Genomic DNA, 26,748 nt, shown 5'->3' with positions numbered 1-26,748 from the left:
TGTTTACTAATCAACAATGAGAATCAAAATTAGAGAATAAGAATAAATAATGTATTTACTTATTTAAATGAGCGAGGCAATGAGAATAGATAATGTGTTAACTTGAATAAATTATTTTAAATATTACATTTTGACTTTTATACGCTACATCTCCTACAAATCTACCTTTTGAATTAAAAAAATAATAATTATCAGCTATGAAAGTTAATGAATATCAATAAATTAATTTTTACCAAAACATAAAAGCTAATGAATATCAAGAAAAAAAGTATAAAATATATATCATGATGTACTAAGGAAATAAAAAAAAAATCAAAAGAGAGTGAAATTGAGTATTTAGTTTGTAGAATGTACAAGAAGAGAGGGAATATGCAATTGCAAGATAGAGAGATAAATAGATTGGTAAAGGATAATTTTGAGATTTTTTGTTTTAAATTTTTAATAATAAATTTATTTTTTTAAAATAAATTTAGTGAGAAATTTGGTGAGTTTAAATAGCCTATCCTATTTTTTAAATTAAATAATAATAATTAAGTCGCAATATCTTAACTGAATAAAAAATTCCCAACATTTTTTGTTCTTAATTAGAATTTCTTGTTCATGCTTTGGAAAAAAAAATTGTCCTTTATTTTTTATTAATAGTAATATACAATCAAACATCAAACGTGATCGAATTTAGCAACTTGCACGTTCGTTTCAGAAAATTTCGCGGCATTAAAATTCATGGCTACAGTACATTTTTTTTGTTTAATAATCAAAACTGAAAATATCTAAATTAAAATTGTATTTCATTTTTTTTTTCTATGAACAAATATCAAGGACGGCTCTTCTTTTGATTTACATGGCGCCACAAAAGGAAATTAATGAAATGACCAAACTACTCTAATATTTTTCAAACAACATAAAATATCCGAAGGTTAATTTTGTCTTTTTAATTGTTCAAAACCATATAATCCAGTTATTGTTTTCAATATTTCACCGTCATTACTTTAGAAAATCCTCCCTAGGCCTCTCATGGACTCATACTATCTGCAACAAAATATCCCGAATTGACCGAAATACCCCCCAATCTTGAATCGCATTTAATGAACAATTGAAATTTAATTAAGTTGTGTAGTTTTTAATTTGATAAGCGAATATTCATAATATATGTTCAAAGATCTAAAATAGAAGCTTAAATATAAAATATCGAGGCGTTGTCATTAACTCCCTTGCGATACCTAGTGTCTATACTTATTTTCAAATCTTATGGTGTTGAGTAATTCAGATAATACTGACATTTAATCCTTACTCTTTTTTAAAATATTACACTTTCTATCATTCATTTTATCAAGAGCTGTTGGGCTCCATATCTTCAAATTTAAATAATGTGATTAATCTATCATTCTGCTATCTTGCTGCATCAATATTAATTACCATTTACTAGGATTATTTAACATTAAAAATACAAATCATTCTCTTAAAACTCATTATTTTTATCATAAATCTCCACAATGACCGGTTGATATGAAAGTCCCAATATATTAGCTTTTTTTATTATTTACTTTTGCAAGATCCATTAGTTAATGGAATATTCATCTAATCAAAATTTAACAAAATTCATCGAATTTTTTCAAAAGTATGATCAAAACACAAAAGGCCAACAAGGGTATTGTAGTCTTTTCATCCATAAGAAAACAAAATCCTACTCTCCTTTTTAAGTTCGCTCAGCACTCTGCAAGAGCACGGAACACAAAACACATATTTTTGTTACTTCACTCTCCACCACAAAAATCAAAATGTCTTTACTCCAATTCTCCTCCACCACGGTCCGATCTCCGACGTCGGTACCGTGCTCCGGGAATCACCAGATCACAGCCTCTGCTTTCTCAGCGGGAGTCTCAAGCTCAAGAACCGGCTCTTACTCCTCGTCATTAGTAGCGAAGAAGGCGAATAAGAAGAGCAATAAGCAGCTAAACGGCGGTGTTTTCACGGTGAGATCGAGCTTGGAGATTGCGGGGGCCACAGTGGGAGAGGTCACTGAAGTAAATAAGGATACTTTTTGGCCCATCGTTAAGGCCGCCGGTGATAAGACTGTTGTTCTTGATATGTACACTCAATGGTAATTGAATTTCTTTCTCCTTTTCTTAATTTAAAAAATAAAATTGAAAATAGTTTTGCTTCGTTTGTTTTTTAATATGAAATATGTTTAATTTAATTGTGGAAATTTCAGTGGAATTATGGGTGTTTTTGGGTATTTATTATGAGTGCTACGGAATAGTTTTTTTTTGGTTTTTAATTTTAGTTTAAATTAATTTTTGCTTTTGGTTTCCGAGTACTTTTGTTCAAAAGAATTTTTGAGTAAAAGTGCTTATGCAAAAGGGTCGTCTACAAAATTGTTCTTTTGAAAAGCACTTCAATTCAGGTAACTAGAAATTTGAATATGGAATGGTAATTAATTATTTAGTGCTTCTCAAAATAGGAAAAAATGAAAAAGGAAACACTCCACATGCTTTTGGATTCTTATTCTTTCTTAAAAAATGGCAGTAACATCTAATTTCAAACAAAAACTAGAAAATTGGCCTAATCGTTTCTTCGGCTATTTGAAAGTGATTTTTAGTACTGCCAAAAGCACTTTCTAAACACACTAAAAGGCTGAATTGTCTTTAAAGATTTTCCAGCATTGATTAATGGTATGATTAGAGAGTGTTTTGGGTAATGTCAAAAGTACTCTCAAAGGCCCAAAGTGCATGTGTTGATATCTTCCTAAATAAACCAAAGCTTTTTAAGTCAGGAAAGAGCTTGAAAGCAATTCTTTTTTTATTTTTTATTTTTTATTTTTTTTGGGGGTGGGGGGAACCACTTAGCCAGGAAGTTTTTTCTCAAAAACACTTGTAGCTGTATAAAGCTACTATATCTCTCAATTATATCAAACAATTAATGCATACTTTATACCTGTGGGAAAATCTCATTAATCTGCCATATTTTTAATTTGGTTCCCTTTTTTCACTCTTTTAAGCCCTTCTGTCTAGATGGTAGCTTCTGTTCTGTTCTTTTGTCATTTGTTTCAATCTATAGCCTGTAAGCAACTAAACTTTCTATTCCATCAAGTTAACCAACCTCTACAGCACAAACACCAGTCAAAGATGGAGAAAACCCTTTTGTGCTAGACTTGGCCTGCTGGGTTGACAATGGCATAGTTGGCTAATTACTTGAACATTTTTATCGTGAAAAACAATCATTGTGATTGTAAAATGGCTATATAGAATTTTCTTAGAAATTTTTTTTGAATTTTTTTTTTGGCAGCTGTGAAAAAATGAGGTTTAAGTTTATTTTGATTACATTCTCTTTTATTTCTCCTACAATGGTGAGGTTGGTTGGTTGGTGAAGGCATTCTCTTTCATTTCAGAAGCATGATATTTTTTCAGAAGCATGAAAAAATGAGGTTTAAGTTATTTTGATTACATTCTCTTTCATTTCTCCTACAATGGTGAGGTTGGTTGGTTGGTGAAGGCATTCTCTTTCATTTCAGAAGCATGATATTTCTTGTATTTTGTAGGTGTGGTCCTTGTAAAGTGATAGCTCCAAAATTTCAAGAATTAGCCAAAAAGTACTCCGATGTTATATTTCTAAAGCTTGATTGCAACCAAGAGAACAAGGTATTTAGCTTTGTATTATAATCTCAATATTTTTACTAAATTTGAGTTTCTCTATCTAACATTTGAAAATTCCTGATAAAATTATCGGTAGTCATTGGCGAAAGAGCTTGGAATAAGGGTTGTTCCTACTTTCAAGATTCTGAAAGACAATAAGGTTGTAAAGGAAGTGACGGGGGCCAAATTGGAAGACCTAGTTTTCGCCATTGATGCTGTTAGATCCGGTTGAAAATTCTTTCCTATTATTTCTCCTGTAAACTATAAGCAATATGATCAGCAATGTGTACGTGCTTGAGAATAATTGATTGTTCCACTTGTATGTATTTATGTATGTTAAACTGTAGTTGAGATGAAGGAAAGCAATTGCAATTATATTCTCAATTGATTTCATTTCCCACCTTCAGAGGGCAAAACCCACTGCCCTGCCTCCTTCCACTAGAGGGATGGTAATGGGCCTCGCCGGCTGAGCCCGAGCCTGGCCCTTTGAAATGAGTTATGGAGCCCAAGGAAAGCCCAAATTCTTTGCCCAAAAAGGTGACTTGACAAGTTCAACGTGTGCCAGATTGGCTTGTCTCTAGAATGCCTGCTAGCGTTGGAGGAACGGCTGGAGTCGATACTGCCCCGGTCAACCGGAGAGAAAGGCTAGCCAGCCCATTGTATCGAGTCTCATTGAACTTGTTTAGTAGGGCGGGTAGCTTTGGCAAAATGCAAAAAAGCTGTTTGCATCCTCTTTTTTGCTTATTTTCTAATGCTCCATCTCTAACGCCTTCTAAACTTGTACATAGATACTGTAGCATGTAGCTTGTGTACATAATTCTGTAGAACACTAAGCCTTGTAGACATGGGAGCTCTCTCCAAGTTATGAGAATTCTCTAGACTTACAATATTTTAAACTAAGCAAGCGGAGAGACAACTTGTAAAATAGGACTTGGCGCCTGCCATTTGAAGCGAGAGTAACAACCAACTTGTAAGTAAACTTTCAAAACTCTTGTAACCACAAACTTTTGTGAATCATATACATTTTCTTTGGTTCAATTGCTCATTCTTCTCTAACTCTTCTGCTAACAATTTAGCTTAAATAGTTGAGAAGCTCAAGACTTACTAATTTTTTAAAAAAAGTTATCTAAGCATTACCCGAATGTGTTGTCTAAAACATTCATCCCATGGCACTAGCCCCTCAAAAAGCATAACTCATTTTTTAATTGATTCAAATTCCTCTTTTTGGCTAACCAGTCTTCATCAAAATAGAGTAGGGTATCAAAAGCAGAGATATTTGTTCCTAGATTATTTTTATTGCTTATATGTCGTTGTGCTTGTTTTGTATATCAATTGTGGGTTAATTATTATATTATTTTAGTCCAAAGTTGCCTATTTATATATGCTTATTATAAATATCTCCCTAGAAATTATATCATCATTGTGTCATTGGTATTAAAATATTTGAAATTATAGTTTCAAGTTATCTTTTTTTTTTTGTTTGAACCACGAGGTGGTCTTGAGTGAGCCCCAACTATAGGAGGTACCTTTAAGCCCGTACCACAACCCAAACTAATCCCCGCTCGCACCAGGTCAGCCCGTAAGGGGTAAAGTGTTGGCCAAAGTGGTGACTCCATACGAAAACGGAGCTTGAACCCCTGACCTCTCTTAAAGAGTGAGAGTGCCGAACCACTCACACTAACCAACTTTGGTTCAAGTTATCTTTTTTTATTACAAGTAAAATGTTATTAAATATTATTCTTGAAAATAAAGGATATTATCAGTCATCTACCTTAAGATAACCATGCTATAAAAAATACTATAAATTTTTGAATTTGTTCAATTTCCACCATAGGTTTGTAACCTGTCTTTAGTCATCTACGAAAAAGACATAATTACCTTATAAAAAAAACAACAAAAGTAAACACAAATTATAATAGTAATTATTTTGTAAAGGTAATTTTATTTTTTTGGTGGATGGTTGGTACAAACCGCAAACTTAAGGTTAGAAATTAAACAAATTCAAACTTTCGTAGTTTATTTTAATAACAAGATAAACTTAAGGTGATTCCCTAATAATTTCCTTGAAAACAATTTCAAACAAATGCATATCCTTAATTTTTGTAATTTCAAATATTATATCAAACATGCTTTTACAAATTTTAAAATTTAAAAACAGTTTTTAAATATTATATCAAACAGTTTTCAAACATAAAAAATATAAAAAAATACAACTCAGAATTTATGTATCCTATTCAAATTTTTTAAAAGCAGTTTTCGATTCACAAATACAAACCCTTAAATTTATCACTTATACAATTATATATTATTAGAAAAATAAAAGTTAAATAAAATAATAAAGCATCACTTATTTGGCAAGTGATTTGATAGCACGTGCGAGACTGTAGACATAAATCATAATTGCACTCCTGCTGTAGGGCCTATGTAAACCGAAAGTGCGGAAATGACTGATAGGATCATTACTTTAATTAAAATATTTTATTTATTAATTTTTTTTGCTGTATTCATTATTTTATTTAAATAGTATAAAATTGAATAGTATTAGGGATATCAATTTTATATTCAAATTTGAGTTCAAATCGATCTTATATTTATTTATTGGATGAAAGAAAAGAGTAATAATAATTTTATATTTATCATTCAATAGATGAGTGATATATAATTAGGTTCGAGTTTAGACTCAAAAATTAGAATCTTTAATATTATTGTATAAAATATTATCAAGTAGTGAGTTAATTATTTGTGGTTTAGTGGAAATTATTTGTGGAGATAATGGTTAGTTAGGGGCTTTTTTTTAGGGGATAGTTAAATAAAGATATTTTGTATAAATAATTATAATTTTATTGCAACTTGAGTTTAACTTCGGAGGCGTTAATTCCTCAACTGCAAACAATATCAATTGAAAGGTTTAGGTTTCCTTGTATTAAACTATTTATTTTGAATCCTTATATTTTTTTCAAGTTATTTATTACAAAAATTTGTGTTTGTACCACGCTGTTACATATTAGTTTCTTTTTAGGAAATTGGATGAAATGTATTATTTTACTATTACTCTACCACACACAAATTCGTTTGATGGTTTTTTTTTTTTTATAAATTTTTTATTTGAAGTTTTAGGGCTTATTTGGGATTACTTTGGATAGCTTCAAAAGTAATTTTTGGTATTTGATAAAAAATTTTAAAAATTATTTTTAGCAAAATCACGTTATTCTACAATAAATTTTAAAAAGTAAAAAAGAAGTAGCTTTTCAAAATCTGATTTTGAAAATAAATTTTATACTTAATATAATTTCATATATATCCTCACATATATATCATAAAAATCCAAAACTATCCTTATTAATTTAGGAATAAAATAATTAAATTTAAAGAGATTATTATTATTTTATAACCAATTATATTGAGATATCAAAATAAAATTAAAATTAATAAAATAAAAAATTTATTTTAGTATTCTAACAGTTAGATTTTTAAAAAATTAAATTTAATTGTGTTATTTGAAACTTTAAAATAAGGCATTGAAGTTTTATTGTCCTCCTCCAAATTGGAATAAATTGCATTATTTGATTACAATTTTTTTAAAAAATAAGCACAATATTCAAACCAGCACTGAAATTAAAAATATTAGTATAATATTCAAAAATTAAAAAATAAAATAAAAATAATAACAAAAATAATAATAATAACTTAAAATATTATATAAAATAAGATATATATGTAAATAAGAAAAATAATAAGGATATTTGAGTTTTTTTTCCTAACACCAAATGAATAGTATTGCACTAAATATGGTGCAATACTATTCATAACACCATTTTGGTGTTAGTTTTAGTGTTATATTAAAAAAATATTTTACATTAAAAATAGTGTAAAATATGGTTCGGTGTTAGTTTTGGTGTAGATGGTTTGAAGAATCAAATCTTCGTGAAGACTAACAATACATCCATTCAATAAGGAGATTCCACATTAGCAACTTGACGTAATATGTAAAGACTGCTGCAGCCGCTGCGTGGCGGAGGCTTCCCCATACCAAAACATAGGAGTAAGAAGGAAAAATAAAAATCTACAATATTATTAAATTAACCGTTAATTATTTTTATATTGTTATTTGATAAACCAGATTTAATTGCAGATAGATTTAAAAAAATTAAATAACAATTTCTTTAAATTTAATTGCGTTATTTGATCAAATTTTTTTTTAAAAATGAGCTCATTATTCTAATATTCTTCAAATCAGCACCGAAGGCCAAGTGTTCTTTTAAATGACGACTAACAACACATCCATCGAATCACGAGATTCCACGTCAGCAACTCGACGCAATAATGGAAGCTTCCCTGTACCAGAACGGAACATAGGAAAAAAAGTCAAAAGTCAAAAGTCAAAAGTCAAATATCTCAACCCACCCATGGTGTCCCGTTTCCATCACTTAGATTTAAAGGATAAAAAAATAAAAACTTTAAAATGGGTGCTCTAATACATAAATATCTTCAAAAGTTCTAATTGCATAAATATGTTCGATTTGAATCTTTTTACACAACTCGGCCCATTTAGAATGGGAAATATAACTTTAATACCCGGCAGAATAAAGATGGTCTTGTAAATCTTGAGGGCTTTTTGGTAACTTCATATTATAATTTTGTTGACGGGTTTTGGGGAGCACAAGTGCACAAACCAGTCTCCCCATTAAACTTGAACATTTTCAAATCAAAATCGAAAAAAGAAAACGAACGAAACTGATCATCACTGAACAATAATTGGAAGAAAGAAATGTGTGGCATATTTGCTTACTTGAATTACGGAGTTAACAGAGAACGGCGTTACATTCTTCAAGTTCTATTTAACGGACTCCGTCGCCTTGAGTACCGCGGTTACGATTCCGCTGGCATCTGCATCGACGATTCATCATCACCGTCACCATTACCATCACCATCATCATCGGTGAATGGCTGTCCTCCGCTCGTGTTTCGCCAAGAAGGCAACATCGAGTCTCTCGTCAAATCCGTCTACGAAGGTCTGCAAATTCTTCATCTCCTTTCAATTTATTTAACTTAATTTTGGTTTTTTGGTGCTTTCTTGTGGTACCGGTCGGGTCGGGCGGGTTAATCTAGTGGCATTGACCTGGAATTAGCTTGCAAGAAAGTACTGTTTAGTTATCTTAAGTTCCTTGTCGGATTCGTCTACGTAAAGTCTGCTGATTTTAAGTTTTTTTTTTTAAGTTTGATCAAATGTTTTGGGAATGTCAGTGTCTTTTCTGATTCGGATCAGTATAATCGGGTTGATCCAGTGGCGGTCTGTGATTGTCTTTCTAGTTCCGTCACGTTGTAGCTATAAAGTTTTGTTGTCTGGGTTCGGGTCAAAGTAGTCGGGTTGACCGAATTGTTACTATCAAATGCTGTGTATTTATAAATGGTCTTTATCTATTTATTTATCATAATTAAAATTGGAACTAGGAGATGAATATTAAGCTGATTCTATCTAATTATGGGGTCAATGTTGCCATGTGAGTGGGCCAAACTCACCCCCCGTTTGGTTGCTTGGAATATAGAATGCAATAACTTCACTTGTTTGATTCTTGTTTCCTATTCTATATCCGTTTCTGTATTTTAGCTCATATGGTGGGTGAGCATTGGCTAAATGTATTATCTTCATTCAAAATCAAGCTACAACTACACTTGCTACTATACTTATATTAAAGTCACCTTAAGAAAATAAAACGAGGTTGTTAAAGGTAATAAGTATTTTTCAAAATTCCACATTGTTTTGGCAATTTTATTTGGGATAAAAGAGTCGGTACTTACTATGTACGTGTGGCACTACTCCTTTGAAAAAAGGGTGTCCTGTTGCTGTGGTTTGTGGTTTTGCTTTTCATTAACATTGTGGGCAGACCTAATGGTTCTTTTTGTGCTTTTCAGAGGTCGCTGAAACAGAATTGAATTTGGAGGAGTCATTTTCTATTCATGCTGGAATAGCACATACGCGGTGGGCAACTCATGGAGAGCCAGCTCCAAGGAATAGTCATCCTCAGACATCCGGTGCTGGGAATGAGTTCTTGGTTGTTCATAATGGAGTTATTACCAATTATGAGGTTTGCTTAAGTAGCAACACTGTTATTTTTTTTTTGTTGTCCAAATGTTTGTTTTATATCACTTAATGTGATAGACACTCCTTTTGAAACTGATACATATTTTTCAAACTAGAGTTACTGTTTTACGGTAGAAATTATACTCCGATAGGCTTTGGAATTATACATATCAAGGACTTTGATTAGGTAGTTTGCACGGTGTGTATTGGCTTGTGTTGGAAACTGAGGCAATTTGATATCTCTTTTAAGAAAGATTTTTTTACTTTTAATGCTGACCACTTGATTTTGGTTATATTTTGTATTTAGAAACAAAATTATCACCGTCTTTTAGGACAACCGACCACAGAGCAGACCTAGTTAAGCATATAAGCCTAGATGCCAAGAAGTCATATAAGCCTAGATGCCAAGAAGTCTTAGGAGCATTATTAGCAGTCAGACTTTGCTGATTAATAAATGCAAAGCTGATGATAGGCAAAAGTATATTTTTCCAGTTGCAGAGTGTAGGGACATGTTTAGAATTAAATAAAAGAAGTTTGGGGAAGATGGGAGGTATAAACTTTTCTTTCTTTCTCTAACAGTAATTATTAATTTGTGTTCTTTTGTTTGTGAGATTTATCATTGATTATCGGAAATGCTTTGTTTTTTTTTTCCAGCATTAAATAGTTGAAATTTATCCTTCCAAAATAGGTTTTGGATGTCAGGAAATTCCTGAATATATGCGATGCTCTATTGATGGACTTTGTGGAGAATTTTAGCATTCTGTATCATTGAAATACTCTAGTGATGGCTGCCTGAACCTTAGCTTCCTTTGTGTGGCTTTGAAATGGCTAAATAGTTTGTTAAAAGCTCTTTTCAAAATCCTTTTAGTTGTTACTTTTTACTGGGGTAATTTTTTTTTAATTCTTGAGACAGTTACGCTTATTGAAAAAAGAACAAACATCAAGCTTCTCTCAGGATCTCCTTTTGAGCTTGTAAATTATATGAGATTCTTTAAACTACTTTCTATTGCTTTACAAATTCCACCATCACGCAACGAAACTGTATTTTGTTCATTGATTGAAACCCACGTTAATATACTTTTAACCCTTTTTTAATGACATCATTCTAAATGGTTATATGAACTATTTGAACAAGTTTTTCTGATATATAATCAGTTTTTTTGTCATATAGTTTTAGATTGAAAAAGAAAAAAAACATTTTCTTTTTATTTTCGGTATTTATTACTGCCACGACAGCACTATTACGGCTGCACAACCAGTTAGTCTGTTAATTTAGAAGTGCTTGTAAGATTGACTGTTAGACAACCATTAACATGCTGCTAAGAGCTCTATTTGCAAAGCCATACTATTAAAGCTTCAGTTATGTAAGTGCTACTTGAACAAATGGTACGATATGGAGCTTTTTGCTGTATCTAGAAGAAATTGTACCAAATGGAGCCTTTTGCTGTATCTAGAAGAAATTGTACCAAATGGAGCCTTATGCTCTAATTTAATTTCTATATCTGATATGCCAGTAGTTTCTTTTCTTTGTTTCTCTGTGCTTTGTATGATGTTACAGTTAACATGTTCAACTTCAAGATTCACTTGGTCTTCTGTGCTATTCTCAATAGCATGGCAATGATTTTTGTTACTATGCTTTGTCTTTTGGATTCCATTTAAATTCACACTTAATTTTCATTTCTATAGTTAAATGTGGTTTCTGTTATCTTTCACCTTATGTTGGGATCTTTTTTCTTGTTTATTTCGTCTTTAGGTGTTGAAGGAAACCCTAATCCGGCATGGTTTTACCTTTGAATCTGAGACAGACACAGAAGTAATTCCAAAGCTTGCTAAGTTTGTTTTTGACAAAGCAAATGAAGAAGAAGGTAGTTTTCCAACTGAAGAATGCATTGCTTTAAAATTTATTTGAAGAATCTGATTTTAGTCTTTTCATCTTACAATTCACATCATGCATCTTAATCTTTCCTTCTAATAATGCACTTAAATTTGCTTTTTTTTGAAAAAAAAAAACATTATGCAACTTTCCTACCCTCTGTCGTCCCCCTTTTGCATTTTCAGTTGATGAAAGATCTTTATATATTTTTGCCAGTGAAAGTGACAATTAGAGTTTGATTATGATTTTTAGGTAAATCAAGTGTTGAAATGATAGTAGCAATTAACTACTGAATTAGGTAATAGTTACACAGAAAATACAAAATAAATGAAATAAATCATACTAACACGGAAAAAAAATAGTTGGAAGAATAAGATAGAGAAGCCTGGTTGACATCTCTTTTTAATCAGAGCTACAATAAGTAATGTTGTTATGGAACATACGTACTTTTGTGTAACAGAAGTATATCCAAACATTCTGGTTTCCTCATCATTGCCAACACATAGTGCATTTTCTGTAATTGGCTTTGTGTCTTCCAGAAATTCTATGCCCTCTTTCTGTATTAATCTCAAATCTCACTAGGCTAATACAACACTAATTTGGACAATTCATTGTTTGAGATGCAGGTGACCAACCTGTCACATTTAGTCAAGTCGTGGTTGAAGTTATGAGACATCTTGAAGGAGCATATGCTCTCATTTTCAAAAGTCAGCATTATCCAAATGAGCTGATCGCATGCAAGCGTGGTAGCCCATTGCTTCTTGGTGTTAAAGTAAGTTATATGTGATAATATGCATCATAAATTGAAATCAAGCTTTCAATAGCATTGGCTCTTCATGATAAAATTGGTTTATGAACTAACATTGATTGTTAGATTTCTTAAATTAGGCGATGTGATCTGGAAACAATAATCAAGTCTCTAACTTATAGCATTGTTTATCGTGGGCTTGCTTAATCTTTACGGGTTACTTATTTACTCTTTGTTTTCCATCAACTTTCTGGGGGTTGCCGGTATATAGTCAATAACTAGTTCATTGGTGAATTTTAGTCAAGTATTGCTCATCAGAAATTATTTATGGGCTATGCAATGAAAAATAGACATAAAAGCTGTTTCTGATATGAAAATGATTAATTGGAGGAAGCTAATTATGGTGCATTAAACAGTCTATACTACATTGCTTCACTTGAGAGCTTGAACTCGGAGAATTTTGTAAAGTAAGCCAATCATTTAAAGAGTGAAAAATAGAACTTTTGATTGCTTGTAAATTAACATAGGTTGCTTAAAATTTCGAATTCTGAAATTCAAATTGAATGTTTTAATTGTGTTGTATAAAAAAATATCAGAAAAGAATTGATGTGCCAAACCTCTTGAATATAATTTTTAAGGGGGACAAAACAGCCATAATCAAAACTATATTAAGTCTAATCACTTATTCATGAAGCCCGCATCTTCTATTTTAGCTTAACAAACTTTTTTTTTGCGCAAGCTTAACAAACTTGTTTCATCAGAAAGAGTTTTAAATCCTTTTGGGTTTTTCCTGTTTCCTTAGTCTTAAGATGTACAGCTTTTCTGTTTGAGATTTAGTGGTGGGGATGTGAATAAATTTATGTGTATTGTGTAGTTTAGTAAACTTTGATGGTAAAAGAAGACATAATGGAGGGCTTTATGACCCAGCTCACCCAAACTTAATCGTGGGCCGGTGGCTGGTTTGGATTCAAATACTGATGACATCGTCCATTAGTAGAAAATTTTTACCTTGATGACCTGAGATGCATCCTTGATGCACATCTGAAGGATGCCAAACTCTTGATGGCTGTAAATCCCTTAACAGTCTTTTTGAAATATTAATTTGTTGAGATCCAAATATTATCTTTTGCATTAGGTATGAGAGATAATGTAATTGAACCAGATTGCTTGAGTTCTCATTGCCTTTTTGTGTGTCTATGTTAGAAGGCTGGCAAAAAAAGATTTCCTGATTTGATCCTTGCTCTCTAGAGTGCTGCTAGGGAAAGGCTATGTAATAGATCGCTTTGATTTAGCTATCCTGTGAAGCTGGTGGTTTTTATCTAGTTGTGTATTTTATTTTATGTATATTTTTAAGTATCATAATAAATGTATACTCTTTGGTGCAAGACCGATATACTGGATCTTGATGCTGTTGATTGTCCTTAATATGTAGTTATGCAGTTTGATATCTCCCATTTCCCCCCATTTATCTAGATGTAAGGAGGCAAGTGATTATGAATTTGTTGCATTGGAAGCTTCTTTAGGTCACTTAACTTGGGATTGAAGCTTAGTTAAGTTGGAAGCTTTCTAGAAAACTTTACCTGACTATTTGGTCATTTGCAGTTCAATAGTTCATGATATCGTAAATCTTACATTTTTCTCTTCAATATTTGTCCATGTTAACAAGTCCAGTTATTACGTCAGGAATTAAATGAAGATCTGAACAATGGACCAGCTCTTCATGATGATAAATTCCTCTCGAAGAATGGGCATCCCAAAGAACTGTTTCTATCAAGTGATGCAAATGCTATTGTTGAACATACAAAAAAGGTTTTGATGATTGAAGATGGTGAAGTTGTTCATCTTAAGGTACTCATTGTTGCCTTTATGGAGTTTATTTGTGATTTAAATGTATTTGAGTTTACTTTTGTACAATTTTATACTAAATATGCTATTATTTCCCTTTTTTTAAGGGATTGAAATCTTGTATTGAAAGAGAAAGTAATTAATAAATGTGGACTTGACGTACAGAGGAGCCGGCAACAACTAACCTACCTTATCTATGCATTGAATTAGTGTCTTAACTAATTACATAAATCAACGACTGTAAAATAGCCCTAAATTAAGGAAACACTAAAATTGCCCCGAAGCTGAAAAAGGCCACAAAATAGCCTTATCAGACCCTCTGGCGAAAATGGAAAGCAAAACAAAGAATATGCAATAGATTTTGTGATTTTAGTGGATAAAGATGGTATCATGATGGTAATTTAAATTTATGGCAAAAAGGACTATTTGTGTTAAAAACCTAGGAGATAGCCCTGTTGGTTTGACATTGTGATTTCAAGCAAGAGGTCTAGGAATTGAATCCCTCCACACTATCTTAGATGGGGTTAGTTTGATTTGTATTTGTGCGTGGGTGGGGGGGTGGGTTGCCTGGTAAAACAAAACAAATAAATTGGATGGGAAAAAGAACAATGATATCATCTACAAGAGACTGCAAACATTCAACATTGCTTAAGAGTTATTTCATCACTTGTGAATATAAGCATGCAAACTTGCAAGATATGATTGGTCCAATACTAGTATGTGAATAGCACCTTCCAATGATATCCATGAAAGCCAATGTTTTGGCCAGATTGATTGTGAACTGGTGTTGATTTTCCAGGAGAGCCAATTTAATGGGTTTTCTGAATGTTACCTGTATCCTATATAAAATGGCATTTGTAGCTTCTCCTTCCAATAAGCATGTTGAACATTGAGGAACTGATATGTTTTTAGCAGTTATTCGAGGCAGAAACTTTTGTTAAATGAGTATCTGGTTTTCTATTGACTGCTTTGAACTAAACCTCCTGACTTCCTGAGTAAAGCTTAGACAAAATGGAAACTGAATATTCTATGTTTAACCTACCTTTGTGATGCTTTTTTTAACAACACATTACTTACTTCTTTCTTTGCCTATTTTAATTGGATTAATTACTTCAGGATGGAGCTGTGTCAATTCTTAAGTTTGATAATGCCAAGGGAAGAAATGGTGGTACCTATGCCAGACCTGCATCAGTCCAACGTGCATTATCCATTCTTGAGATGGAGGTTGAACAAATAAATAAAGGAAATTATGAGCACTATATGCAGAAAGAAATTCATGAACAGCCAGAATCTCTAACAACAACAATGAGGGGGAGACTCATACGTGGAGGTTCTTGCAAAGCTAAGTCTGTTTTGTTAGGTGGTTTGAAGGATCACTTAAAAACCATCAGAAGAAGCCGACGGATTGTTTTTATTGGTTGTGGTACAAGTTATAATGCTGCTCTAGCTGCAAGACCCATCTTGGAAGAACTATCTGGTAAGTGCTTTTTGATTATTAATAAAATCGTCCTGACTTCAAAGTTTTTTCTACTGATTATCATTCTTGTTTATTATATATGTAACACAGATCTCCCTGTTACAATGGAGATTGCTAGTGATTTGGTGGATCGGCAAGCTCCTATATATAGAGAAGATACAGCAGTTTTTGTCAGTCAATCTGGTGAAACTGCTGACACATTACAGGCTTTGGAATATGCTTCAGAAAATGGTGCATTATGTGTTGGTATAACCAATACTGTTGGTAGTGCAATAGCTAGGAAAACACATTGTGGCGTTCATATTAATGCTGGCGCAGAGATTGGCGTAGCTAGTACAAAGGTAAAGATCTCGCACATATAGAATTAATCTAATTTCAAGTTCCTTTAAATGCTTGACAATACTAACATCTTTACTAACGCAGGCATATACTAGCCAAATAGTAGTGATGGCCATGTTGGCTCTCGCAATTGGAGGTGATACAATATCTACTCAAGCAAGAAGGGAGGCCATAATTGATGGTCTATGTGACTTACCAAGTAAGCATTGGTTTTCTTTTCTTGATTTTCACATTCAAAGTATTTCTGTAGCTACTTTGTACCCGCGAAGTACTTATCTCCATTGTCTTTTTTCTTTGTAGACAAAGTTAGAGAGGTGCTGAAACTTGACCAGGAAATGAAAGTTCTTGCAAAACAATTGATTGCTGAGCAGTCCCTTCTTGTCTTCGGAAGAGGATACAATTATGCAACGGCTTTGGAAGGTGCTTTAAAGGTGAAGGAAGTGGCACTTATGCATAGCGAAGGGATACTTGCTGGTGAAATGAAACATGGTCCTTTAGCATTGGTTGATGAAAATCTTCCAATTCTTGTAATTGCTACCCGTGATGCTTGCTTCAGGTTGGATTTTTAATGTGATTGGCAGCAGTTTCATCATCTTGAATTTTTTCTTTGTTTAGTATTAACATCTCTCATTTGTTGACAGCAAGCAGCAGTCAGTTATTCAGCAACTTCATGCTCGCAAAGGTCGGTTGATAGTTATGTGTTCGAAAGGAGATGCAGCATCTATTTTTCCTGGTGGATCTTGTCGCGTAATTGAAGTTCCTCAAGTAGAGGACTGTCTTCAACCTGTAATTAATATAGTTCCGTTGCAGGTAGTGTTTCAACCAAGCTCGGGATATCTATATTTTGTGCATCATTAGATTCAATTATTCAAAGTTCGTTAGTTGACAAATTCTCTATTGATGCAAAATAAAAAAGATCATGTAGATAGATGAACAGACGGGGAATTTTGCATGCATTCATGCTGGCTTGCATATGTGCGTGTTTGACACCGCAACTAGCCTAATTTGGAAGCCCTTTTGGTTTCCTGAAAATTAGGAACTTGCATTGATGTGCCTGTCCAATCATTTTCTCATTTCATCAAGTAGGGTTTCCTAATTTCAAATTCCTAGCTGGTTAATTTCAACAAACTATGCCTCTTCTCTTCTTCGGAATAAAAGAAATAATTGAGCATTCTGGGTCTGACATTACTATCCTTCTCATATGAATCCTGGTTTGGTTGCTTTATTTTTTTTTTTAAGAAAATAATTGATTGGGATTTCTGATAAATCATGACAACACTTTCTGGGTGCAGTTGCTGGCGTATCATCTCACTGTCCTAAGGGGTTACAATGTTGATCAGCCTCGGAATCTGGCCAAGAGTGTGACAACCCAGTAAACTAGCTTTACCTCATGCTGCGGCATCCATCTTGTATGTATGGCAGCAAAAATCTCTCCCAATTTCGGCATCGAGACCATCAGGAATATTTGTTAACTTGTATTGTTGAGGTTGTACAACTTAGAAATAGGCAATATGTGTGGAGGTGGAGTGGTAGTGTCAATGTTAAATTATGTATGCAACCGCTATCAATTTCTGAAACCAAATCTTAGAATGAGAAGAAAGGAGTTGAAGAATTTAGTTGACTTGGTCTATGTTATCCTTACCCAAGTGGCCAAGTAAGTCCGTTGTTTTTTTTTTAAATTTTTTTTCAAAAGATAAAGAGGGTGGGCAAAACTTAAATTAATTTTTACAATCCCTATTTCTTCCAGATTTAAATGAGGGCAGCTAGCTAAATCAAGTTGTTTAAGTAAAGAGTGGGACTATTGACACCCCTCCAAATACCTATTAAAATCCCTTTAATTATTTTATAATTTAACTTTTATTAAAATTATAAAATAGGACAATTTCTAATTAACTCTTACTCAAAGGTCAAATAATTTTTTTCTCTTAAAAAAAATCTAATATTTTAGAATTTAAAAAAGTTGTTTTTTCTCTAATTGTCAAGTAAAAAATTTACCACTAGTGGTTGATATGGAAAGAAGGAATTTTTCTTTTTTAAGTGGAAGAAATCTTATTGTTGAAATAAAGTTTAATAATAAAAATTAGATAATAGAGTTTATACTAATAAATTTTGATTAAGAATATTATTGTCATTGATGGAGGTGTTAAAAGAATTTTATAATTATATAAAATATTTTAATGGAGTTAACAAAGAAAAGAGGTGTTAAGAGATATTTAGAGGAGTGCCAATAGTCCCACTCTTAAGTAAAAATCACTTAGGCTCCGTTTGGTACAGCTTATTAAATAGAGCTTATAACACTAGAGCTTATACCAATAGAGCTTTTAGACAAAAAGTCATTGGGTGTTTGGTTGTCAATAAAAAAAGTACTTTTGAACCATTAAACTGTGTAATATTTTTTATATTAGATATTTTTAGAAAAGCTCTATAACCTCTACTCCCAAAAGCTCAAATTTTGGGCTTTTGCTAGTAGAGGTAAATTAGCTTATTTAAGCTAAAAAACTCTACTAAAAAAATAACCAAACACCATAAAAATTTTTAAAAAGTACTTATACGATTAAATAAGCACTTATGGCTCTTAAATAAGTCATACCAAACAGGCACTTAGTCAAGTTTTTGGAATAAGTTTTTTAATAAAATAAGTGTCCTTTAATAAAATAAAAACTCGAGAAGTAAAAGACAAAATTTTATCACATCGTAGATTTGGAGTAGGATCAATTGGAACTATTTTTTGCTCTTCTTTTTCCTCTCATTTTTCTTCATAAATCCAATTAATCAACCAATTCTTTAAAATTTCATTAAATAATCCTTCTATCAATCTATTCTAGTAGAAGCTAATCACAATGCCAAACCTTTGTGGGGTTATTTTCCATTAGGAGAGAATACCATTGGCTTTAGAGATAGCTAAAAAGAAGGCTTATATATGGTTTGTCTTGTGATGTTTTCAATTGGTGAGATAGTCCTTGACAACAAGAACTTGCACGAGAATTCGTTTACTCAACTATTGATTCTCTTAACTGTTGACGCTTGTTTTCGGTCAATAGAAAATTGAATAAACGGGACCATATAAAAAGTAAAACACAGAGAATTTACGTGGTTCAATACTTGACCTACGGCCACGGGGAATCAAAAGAGTCAACTTTTCTATTCAATAATGATTATAAGGAAGTTTTTTTTTAGCTATTTGCCTCTGAATGTTTTTTTGATTGCCTCCCATGCATCAAGGGCTTCCTATTTATAATACAATTTTTTGATATTCTAAGTTGTTGAAATCTCTTTATCTCAATCTACTTCGACCACTTAATTAGAGTATGATTCGGAGTCTATATTTATCTCCTTCTCAAAGTTGGTTTCTTAAGCCTCTATATTTTTCTTTTTTCCTTTTCTTTTTCCCTTACCGTCACTTCATGCTTCCATGCTCCATGCTTCCACATTATTAAACTTTTCATACTTCCATGCTTCCACTTTAATTAATTATTAGACTTTTCATGCTTCTATGTTCCATGCTTCCATGCTCCATGGTTCCATACTTCCACTTTAATTAACTATTTGACTTTTCATGCTTCCATGTTTCATGCTTCCACTTTAATTAATTATTTTATTTTTCATGCGTCCTTACTTCATGCCTCCATGCTTTCATGCTTCCATGCTTTCCTTTCATGCTTCCATGCTTTCCTTTCATGCTTCTTACTCCACTTGTTGTGCATAGATTTGCATGCCTCACTTTCAACTGATATCAGTTGCCCCTAGCTCTTTGGAGCTTGATTTTCAAAGCTTAAAATAGTCATTTCCTCGCCTATATATATCGGTTGTTGCCTCTTCTATCCACCATCTAAGCCAATTATCACTTATATAAATTGGTCTTCTCTCTCTCGTTCAACAATCAATTTTTCTTTCCATCTCTTCTCAAGTTTTGCTTACCCAAATTTTTGGTGAGTATTTACTGTTGTTTCCGTCTTTTTTTTTTTTTAGTCATGTCTTCCGCGAATGACGGTGCTCGCAAAAAGAAGAAGATTGAGAAGCTTCCTCTTGCTAAGATTAATAGAAAGCTGAGGGATAAGCCTACTTTTCATGTTGAAGGGTCATCTTCCCAAGCTGTTATTTCCAATCATCCTCAAAGGGAAACCTTGCCTCTACCTGCTGTTAATATGGCTGCTTATCCGCCATCTGTTAACTCTTTTACCACTACCAACATTCCGGCTTCTGCTCATTTTCCATCAGATTCCAACCAAGGGACCTTGCCTTTGGTGGAGGACTTACCGAGCTTTGCTTGGGAGGACCTTGCTCAGACATATCTCAATTCTTTCAACCAACTTTGACCTCAGTACATTTCTTCGAAGGACGTGAAGCACATTGAAAGATATGACCCAATGAACATCATGCTAACCAACATTTGTCGGGTATATTTTGGTTCCTTATTCTCAATGTTTCAACACAATCAGTTGCTGATGTCCATCTATTAAAATTTTTGTTCATTTCACTGCAGTTTAGCTGTGCCATCCAAGTATCTAAAAAAAGAATCAAAAGTTTAATGTTAGAAAGAAATACTCTGATTAAATCTAAGTGAGCCTCTGAAAGGCAGATTGTTAAGTTAGAAGAAAGTTTGACTGAAGAGAAAGCTCGCATGGCCCAACTAAAGGCAAACTATGATAATTTGAAAGCAGATTATGACAATTTGAAGACTCAGTCCCAATATGAAATTCAAGATTTGTTTTAACTCCCTCAATCAACTCAATCTTCAAATGTTGACTTCTGCTAAGTTTGCCATATAATTGATGAAGAATTTTTTAAGGGTGCTACTAAGGTGAAGGCAATGATGGAAAGTCATTATCCCCACCTTGACTATAGCTTTGTAGAGGATGCTAAGAAGAGGATTGATCGCGGCATGGTGGCCTTTTATTGTTATGGATTTAAAAAGTTATCCGTTTCCAGCAATCTTAATCCTACTTTTCCTTTCTTTAACTTTTCTTGTCACCAAAAATTTCTTTCATGATTTCCTGTGACCAAGAATTTACTTAACGTTTTCCTGAAATTTGCTTGATGGTATCAAGAATTTGCTTAACTTTTTCTACTGGGAATTTATTTAACTTTTTCCTGGCACCGGAAATTTGTTCAATTTTTTAGCACCAAGAATTTACTTTTAGCTTTTGTTACTTCTTACAAGATTATTAAACTAAACTCATTAAGAACGATATACTGGAGTAACTAAGATGCTTTGCATTCCAAGGACGCAGTAGCATAACTCCACTCATGTATTTTATCTTGTGGGTTCTAGGGTGAACAATTTCTGTTATTTTATATTGACCCTCCTAGTTTGGGCCGAGCAATCCAACATTATGCTCTCTGATGCTTTAAAATAGTTTTCTAAAGACGAGGTCTCTAATCCGGAAGCTTCTTGGATTTAATTTTGAATTAAAATATCGAGTTGGCCTTTGCTTAAACACTGTAGTTTTGAGCCGGGCTTACTCTCTCATCTCTTCTAATAAGTCTAAGTTGAGATTTAGTTGCTCCTCATTTTGCTCTGGTTAAAAGTCTAATCTTTTTAACACTTTTGGTTTTTGCATGACTTGTCTAGGTGGCAAATCTGTCTCCACCACTATAGTATAGGCCTAAAAGTAAGGCCTTAACTTCCTAGTAGAGATTACCAATGCTAGGGTCATCTTTTCTATCGTGAGGTATCTCGTTTCATTATCTAACAGTGCATGGCTCACATAGTAAATAGGTTTTTGCACCATTTCCTCCTCTCTTATTAATACTAAACTTACTGTTGTGTCTGACACAACCAGATAGATATAAAGATTCTCTCATGACGTTGGTTTAGAAAGAATTGGAGGACTGCCCATGTACTTTTTCAATTCTTGGAATGCTTTCTCATATTCATTTGTCCACACTAGATTTTTTCCCCCACAGAGAGTTTTAAAGAATAGTAAGCATTTATCTAGTGCTCGTGAAATGAAGCAATTTAAAGCAACAACTCTCTCTGTCAATCTTTGGACCTCTTTTATTGTCTTTGGTGATTCTATATCCAACAGAGCCTGAATCTTCTCTGGATTAACTTCTATTCCTCGCTAACTGACCATGTATCCCAAGAATTTCCCAGAAGATACCCCAAAAGCACATTTACTCATATTTAGCTTCATGTTAAAGTGTTCTAGAATTTTGAAAGCTTCATCAAAGTCTGTGACGTGATCCTCCATTTTCTGACTCTTAACAAGCACATCATCTACATAAACTTCCATATTTCTTTCAATTTGTCTAGCAAATATTTTTTTGACTAACCTTTGATAGATTGATACAACATTTTTTAACCCAAAAGGCAGTACATTGTAATAATATAAGCCTTTATTTTTAATGAATGTTGTTTTCTCTCTATCTATAGGGTGCATCTGAATCTGGTTATAACCTGAATATGCATCCATAAATGTGAGTAATTCATGTCATGCGGTCACATTAACTAGCTAATCAATCATAGGTACATGAAAACTGTCTTTGGGGCACGCTTTATTCAAGTCAGTAAAATCTATGCAAATCATCCACTTTCCATTTAGTTTTTTGACCATCACTACATTGCCAGCCAGGTAGAGTAATGCACCTCTCTAATAAATCTTGCTTTTAGTAGTTTATTAAATTCCTCTACAATTGCTTCATATCTTTCTGGATTAAAAGACCTCATTTTTCGCCACACTGGTTTGTAACCAGGATTAACATTCAATCGATGAGCTATTACTTTAGGATCTATACCAAGCATGTCTTTATGGGACCATGCGAACACATCAGAGTTCGCTTTAAGAAAATTTTTTATTTGTGTACGTAGTTTTGGAAATAGTGATTGGCCAACTCGAGTGGACTTACTTTGATCTCCTTGCTGCAACTGGACAATGTTTAATTCTTCTACCGGCAAACCCCTTTGCTCACTTTTTTCTTCCCTTGAGTCTAGCATAATCTATAGATTTTTATGTTTTTCCATCCTGCCTCTTAAAGCCATAGCGTAGCATCTTTTAGATTCCCCTTGACCAGCTCTTAAAACTCCAACTCTTCCTTTTGTGGGAAACTTTTTCATCAAATGGTAGGTTGAAGTTATTACTCGAAACATGTTTAAAGATGGTCTACCAAAGATGACATTGTAAACTGATAGATGTTCCATTATTAAGGAATTCACCATCTTAGTAACTTGGCGGGGTGGTTCCCCCATAGTCATCGGTAACTCTATGCTACCCAATGGGGTCAAACCTTCTCCCCCAAAACCAATCAAGGGTGTGCATATTGGTTTTAATTTTTCTCTTCCAATATCCATTTTATCAAATGCGGTTGCATACAAAATATCTACCGAACTTTCATTGTCTATCATAACTCTGTAGACCTTTTTGTTTGCTAGGATTATGAAGATGACTAGGGCATGATCATGCGGCTGATGTATTCCTCTTGTCTCTTCATCTATAAATGTGATGGTGTTATGTCTTATTTTGGCTTCTTTTTTAAGTATGCTTCTTAAATATACAAGGAAAACTCCTAGTATGTTTCTGGCCTTTCTAGCATGAGTTTTTCGAGCCCTATTAGAATTTCGTTCATTCGCGGGCCCACAAAGTATGATTCTTATGGGTGTGCCACCCGCGATGTCTTGGTTTTCGATTCGTACAGTTGTAAACGGTGATGTTTTTTTATAGAGCATTGGATGGGGCCTCGACGAGCATCCCTCTACCATTTTTCCTCACAAATTCTTTAAGATGTCCTCTTTGGATCAATGATTCTATTTCTTTCTTGAGATTGAAGCAATCTTCTATATTATGACCATGATCTCGGTGGTATTGGTAGTATTTGTTTATGTCCCTTCAATTGGATTATGTCTTGATATCTTTAGGTTTCTGCAGTAAATATGAGTTTATCATTTGCATTAACAGCAACTCTTTGGGCACATTAACTAGTGTATACCTAAGGAACTTGCTAAAGGGAATCCTTGGACCTTCGTTCTCTAGTCTACTTGTTCTTTCTCTGTTTTCAATTTGTTCGTCCTTCCTCTTCCTCTTTTCTCTTGCTCTTTGTGGATTCGGGTCAGCCCCCTTTTTTTACATTAGTCAACTCATCTGCATTAGAGTATTTTTGTGCTCTTAACAATAACTCTGTGAAAGTCCTTGGTGTATTTTTTGTGAGTAATTAGTGAAATCTTACTGGTTGCAACTCGGCCATAATGACAGTCAAGGCCACTACATCACTATAGTTTTCCACCCTTACTACTTCTTTTTTTAAACGAGTAATGTAATCCTTTAACGACTCGTCATTCCCTTGTTTAACTGACAAAAGATTAGTCGGGGGAAGCTGATGGTCTTTGGCTCTAACGAATTGGCTAATAAATATCTGACTTAGCTGGGCGAATGAAGAAATTGATCCCGGTTTTAGCTTTCTTACCACCTACGCACTGGTCTAGTGAGTGTCAGTGAGAATGCTTTACACATGGCTACTCTTGATGCTTCTTGAAGCTCCATCGAAGACCGGTAGGTTTCTAATGGCCTGTTCGGTATTGGTTTTTAGTCAGTATTTTTTGAAAACAAAAATAAGAATGAAAATGATGTTTTGCAATTGTTGAATTTTGAATTAAGTATGCGTCTGGTATCATTTTCTGTATGCTGTATTTTAAAATTGAAAATAATAATATGTGTTCGGTAGATATAATTGAAAATGATAAAAATAGTGAATATGAGTTCGGTAATACTATTTTCGAAAACAATTTTTACTAAATATTAAGTTATACTTATAGTTAAAAAACAATTGTTTAACTAATACATACACAAACATACCATAAATAATTTAGCATTAGCATTAATAAAAAAAAAAAGTTTTACATTGTCATTGTCTTTACACTATAATTAAAAGATATATTACAAAACCTATGATTGATACGCTATCAATGAACCCTTGAACTGATAGCTCTGGTATAGAGATCTTGTTCCCCAACAATTCAATGATCTATAAAGATGACAACCACAGCAACATCATCAAGATAAAACCACTTATCCCCCTTATCAATCTTCTCAAGCTCGTTATAATCCATCTGCCTTTTCTTTGCCACTGTATTTAAAGTTGTTTTAAGAAGTCGGCTGGCAACTCCTTGACATTGAAAGGAAAAAAAGGTCGAAAACAAGTGAGTGCCATAAAGAGAAAAGATGAAACACAAACTAGATGCATTTAAAGATAATACATACAGCTTGTGGGCAACTATAACAAGTAATACAAACGTTTTATGTTCTAGAATGTCTTTATATCTTCTATATTTGTTGAGAAAAAAAATTGCTTGTCCATAAGTCAAAATAGCCAATTAAACTTCTTCAGTTGCAGAAAAAGAACTTCTAAAAATATCTTCCGAAATGGTTCCACTTTCTTAAGCAAACCTTGTAGAATAATAAGGCATTAGTTTATGATGCCCAATTAACTACCTAAAGTCTTTAACCAAAAATAAAAAACAAAAATCAAACTTATCAAATTAAAAAGAAAATTCTCCTTGTGTCCAATCAGAATAGATCAGTAACTGCATAACTGTGGATATGTCAAACATGAATTCATTTATTTTCCAGGACTCAGACTTCTCTATTATTACCGCACACTACTGCGCCTTCGATATAGAAAACCATTTTTTGGTTTCTCCAATTATATCCTCGCGAAAAACTAAAGTAATTAAAATACTTTTTATCCTTCATCCATTACAGAATTTGTTTCATTCTCTAATAGAGATCAATAAACGAAACAGGATCCAAGAACCAGACAACTATTTATATAGTGTTGCTGTAAAAAAAATCCCAAACTTGACATGGAACCAAATTCTCAATTTCCAAATCAACATTTTAGCAGCTCTTTAAATTCGCAATAAATTCATCAACACATTCCAAATTTACAATTACATATAAACTAAAAAAAAAAAGAAACTCAATTTCCATTCATAAACCAAATGCATTGAACCCAACCAAATGACAATTTATCAACCCAAACAAAGAATAACATGAACCCAAACAAAGAATATGAAAAACACAATTAAAAAAATTGGACCCAAACAAAGAATAGTACCAGCGATCCAGCGTCGATTCTCAAAATTTACCCAAATAGACGCAACAGCCACCACCAGTCAAAGCAACAACAATCGATCCACCACCAATTGAAGCAATAGCAGTCGATCCACCACCAGCTGAAGCAGCACCACCACCACCAATCGAGACGAAGTTGAGATGCAGCAGCAGCAGTAATCAATTTTGCTTGAAGAACTGTGACAGAGAGAGAGCTGTGACAGTGAATTGTGGTTGAAGAAAAAAAGTATCCACGGCGAGAATAGATCTGGGATAAAGAGAGAGTTGTGCATTATGGTTAGAACAAGAAGTGTAGCGAATGTTTTATTTTGTAATTTATTTAGGAATTTGATTTCTGATTCACTAAGAACGTGTTAAACACGTTCTCAGTTTTATAATTATAAAGGAAAATCCGAATTATTTATTTTATCATTTATTTTCTGAATCTATTGTGCTGAACATGTATTACATTTATATTCTTAAAACGAAAAATGAAAACAAGTGTTTGGAAATGGTGTCGAACAAGCCCTAAATGTTCTGTCGGATCTCCTTCTCCTCTATATAACTTTATCTAAGACATCTTAAATTTTGGAGGAAGTGGTGCATCCAATATGTCATTGGTGAAATGAGGTTTTATTTCCTCCATGCATGGTCCAACATGAGTTTTCTCAATATCATCTATTCTTTTCTTGGGTTTGTTTAACTC

The 26,748-nt window shown here is 33.1% G+C and overlaps 2 protein-coding genes across 3 annotated transcripts; both read left to right on the top strand.

Moving 5' to 3' along the window:
* Positions 1-1,710: 1,710 nt before the first annotated feature.
* Positions 1,711-4,007, top strand: LOC102626995 (thioredoxin F-type, chloroplastic-like). Its single transcript, XM_006480377.4, has 3 exons — positions 1,711-2,101; positions 3,539-3,638; positions 3,730-4,007. The coding sequence occupies exons 1-3, from the start codon at positions 1,779-1,781 to the stop codon at positions 3,862-3,864; spliced, it is 558 nt and encodes a 185-aa protein (XP_006480440.1). The 5' UTR covers positions 1,711-1,778; the 3' UTR covers positions 3,865-4,007.
* A 4,307-nt stretch (positions 4,008-8,314) lies between these two features.
* Positions 8,315-17,617, top strand: LOC102627277 (glutamine--fructose-6-phosphate aminotransferase [isomerizing] 1). Of its 2 annotated transcripts, none has more exons than XM_025100059.2 (11): positions 8,315-8,644; positions 9,546-9,718; positions 11,468-11,579; positions 12,214-12,359; positions 14,007-14,183; positions 15,297-15,657; positions 15,748-15,998; positions 16,081-16,195; positions 16,297-16,552; positions 16,638-16,806; positions 17,289-17,617. In XM_025100059.2, the coding sequence occupies exons 1-11, from the start codon at positions 8,401-8,403 to the stop codon at positions 17,370-17,372; spliced, it is 2,088 nt and encodes a 695-aa protein (XP_024955827.1). In that variant the 5' UTR covers positions 8,315-8,400; the 3' UTR covers positions 17,373-17,617. The 2 variants fall into 2 exon arrangements, with proteins under 2 accessions (XP_024955827.1, XP_006480441.1); XM_006480378.3 differs by having other exon boundaries at positions 8,316-8,644; positions 14,019-14,183.
* The last annotated feature ends 9,131 nt before the right edge of the window (positions 17,618-26,748 follow it).

Source organism: Citrus sinensis, chromosome 6, assembly GCF_022201045.2.
Source record: "Citrus sinensis cultivar Valencia sweet orange chromosome 6, DVS_A1.0, whole genome shotgun sequence".
Lineage (NCBI taxonomy): Eukaryota > Viridiplantae > Streptophyta > Magnoliopsida > Sapindales > Rutaceae > Citrus > Citrus sinensis.
This window is presented reverse-complemented; position numbering and strand designations above follow the sequence as displayed.

Excerpts from the sequence above, each read along its gene's own strand:
- LOC102626995 (XM_006480377.4), top strand. The coding sequence starts at position 1,779 with ATGTCTTTACTCCAATTCTCCTCCACCACGGTCCGATCTCCGACGTCG. Across the intron at positions 2,102-3,538 it reads CTTGATATGTACACTCAATG|GTGTGGTCCTTGTAAAGTGA; the intron begins GTAATTGAATTT and ends TGTATTTTGTAG. Across the intron at positions 3,639-3,729 it reads ATTGCAACCAAGAGAACAAG|TCATTGGCGAAAGAGCTTGG; the intron begins GTATTTAGCTTT and ends AATTATCGGTAG.
- LOC102627277 (XM_025100059.2), top strand. The coding sequence starts at position 8,401 with ATGTGTGGCATATTTGCTTACTTGAATTACGGAGTTAACAGAGAACGG. Across the intron at positions 11,580-12,213 it reads CAAAGCAAATGAAGAAGAAG|GTGACCAACCTGTCACATTT; the intron begins GTAGTTTTCCAA and ends TTTGAGATGCAG. Across the intron at positions 15,999-16,080 it reads TTGGCGTAGCTAGTACAAAG|GCATATACTAGCCAAATAGT; the intron begins GTAAAGATCTCG and ends TTACTAACGCAG.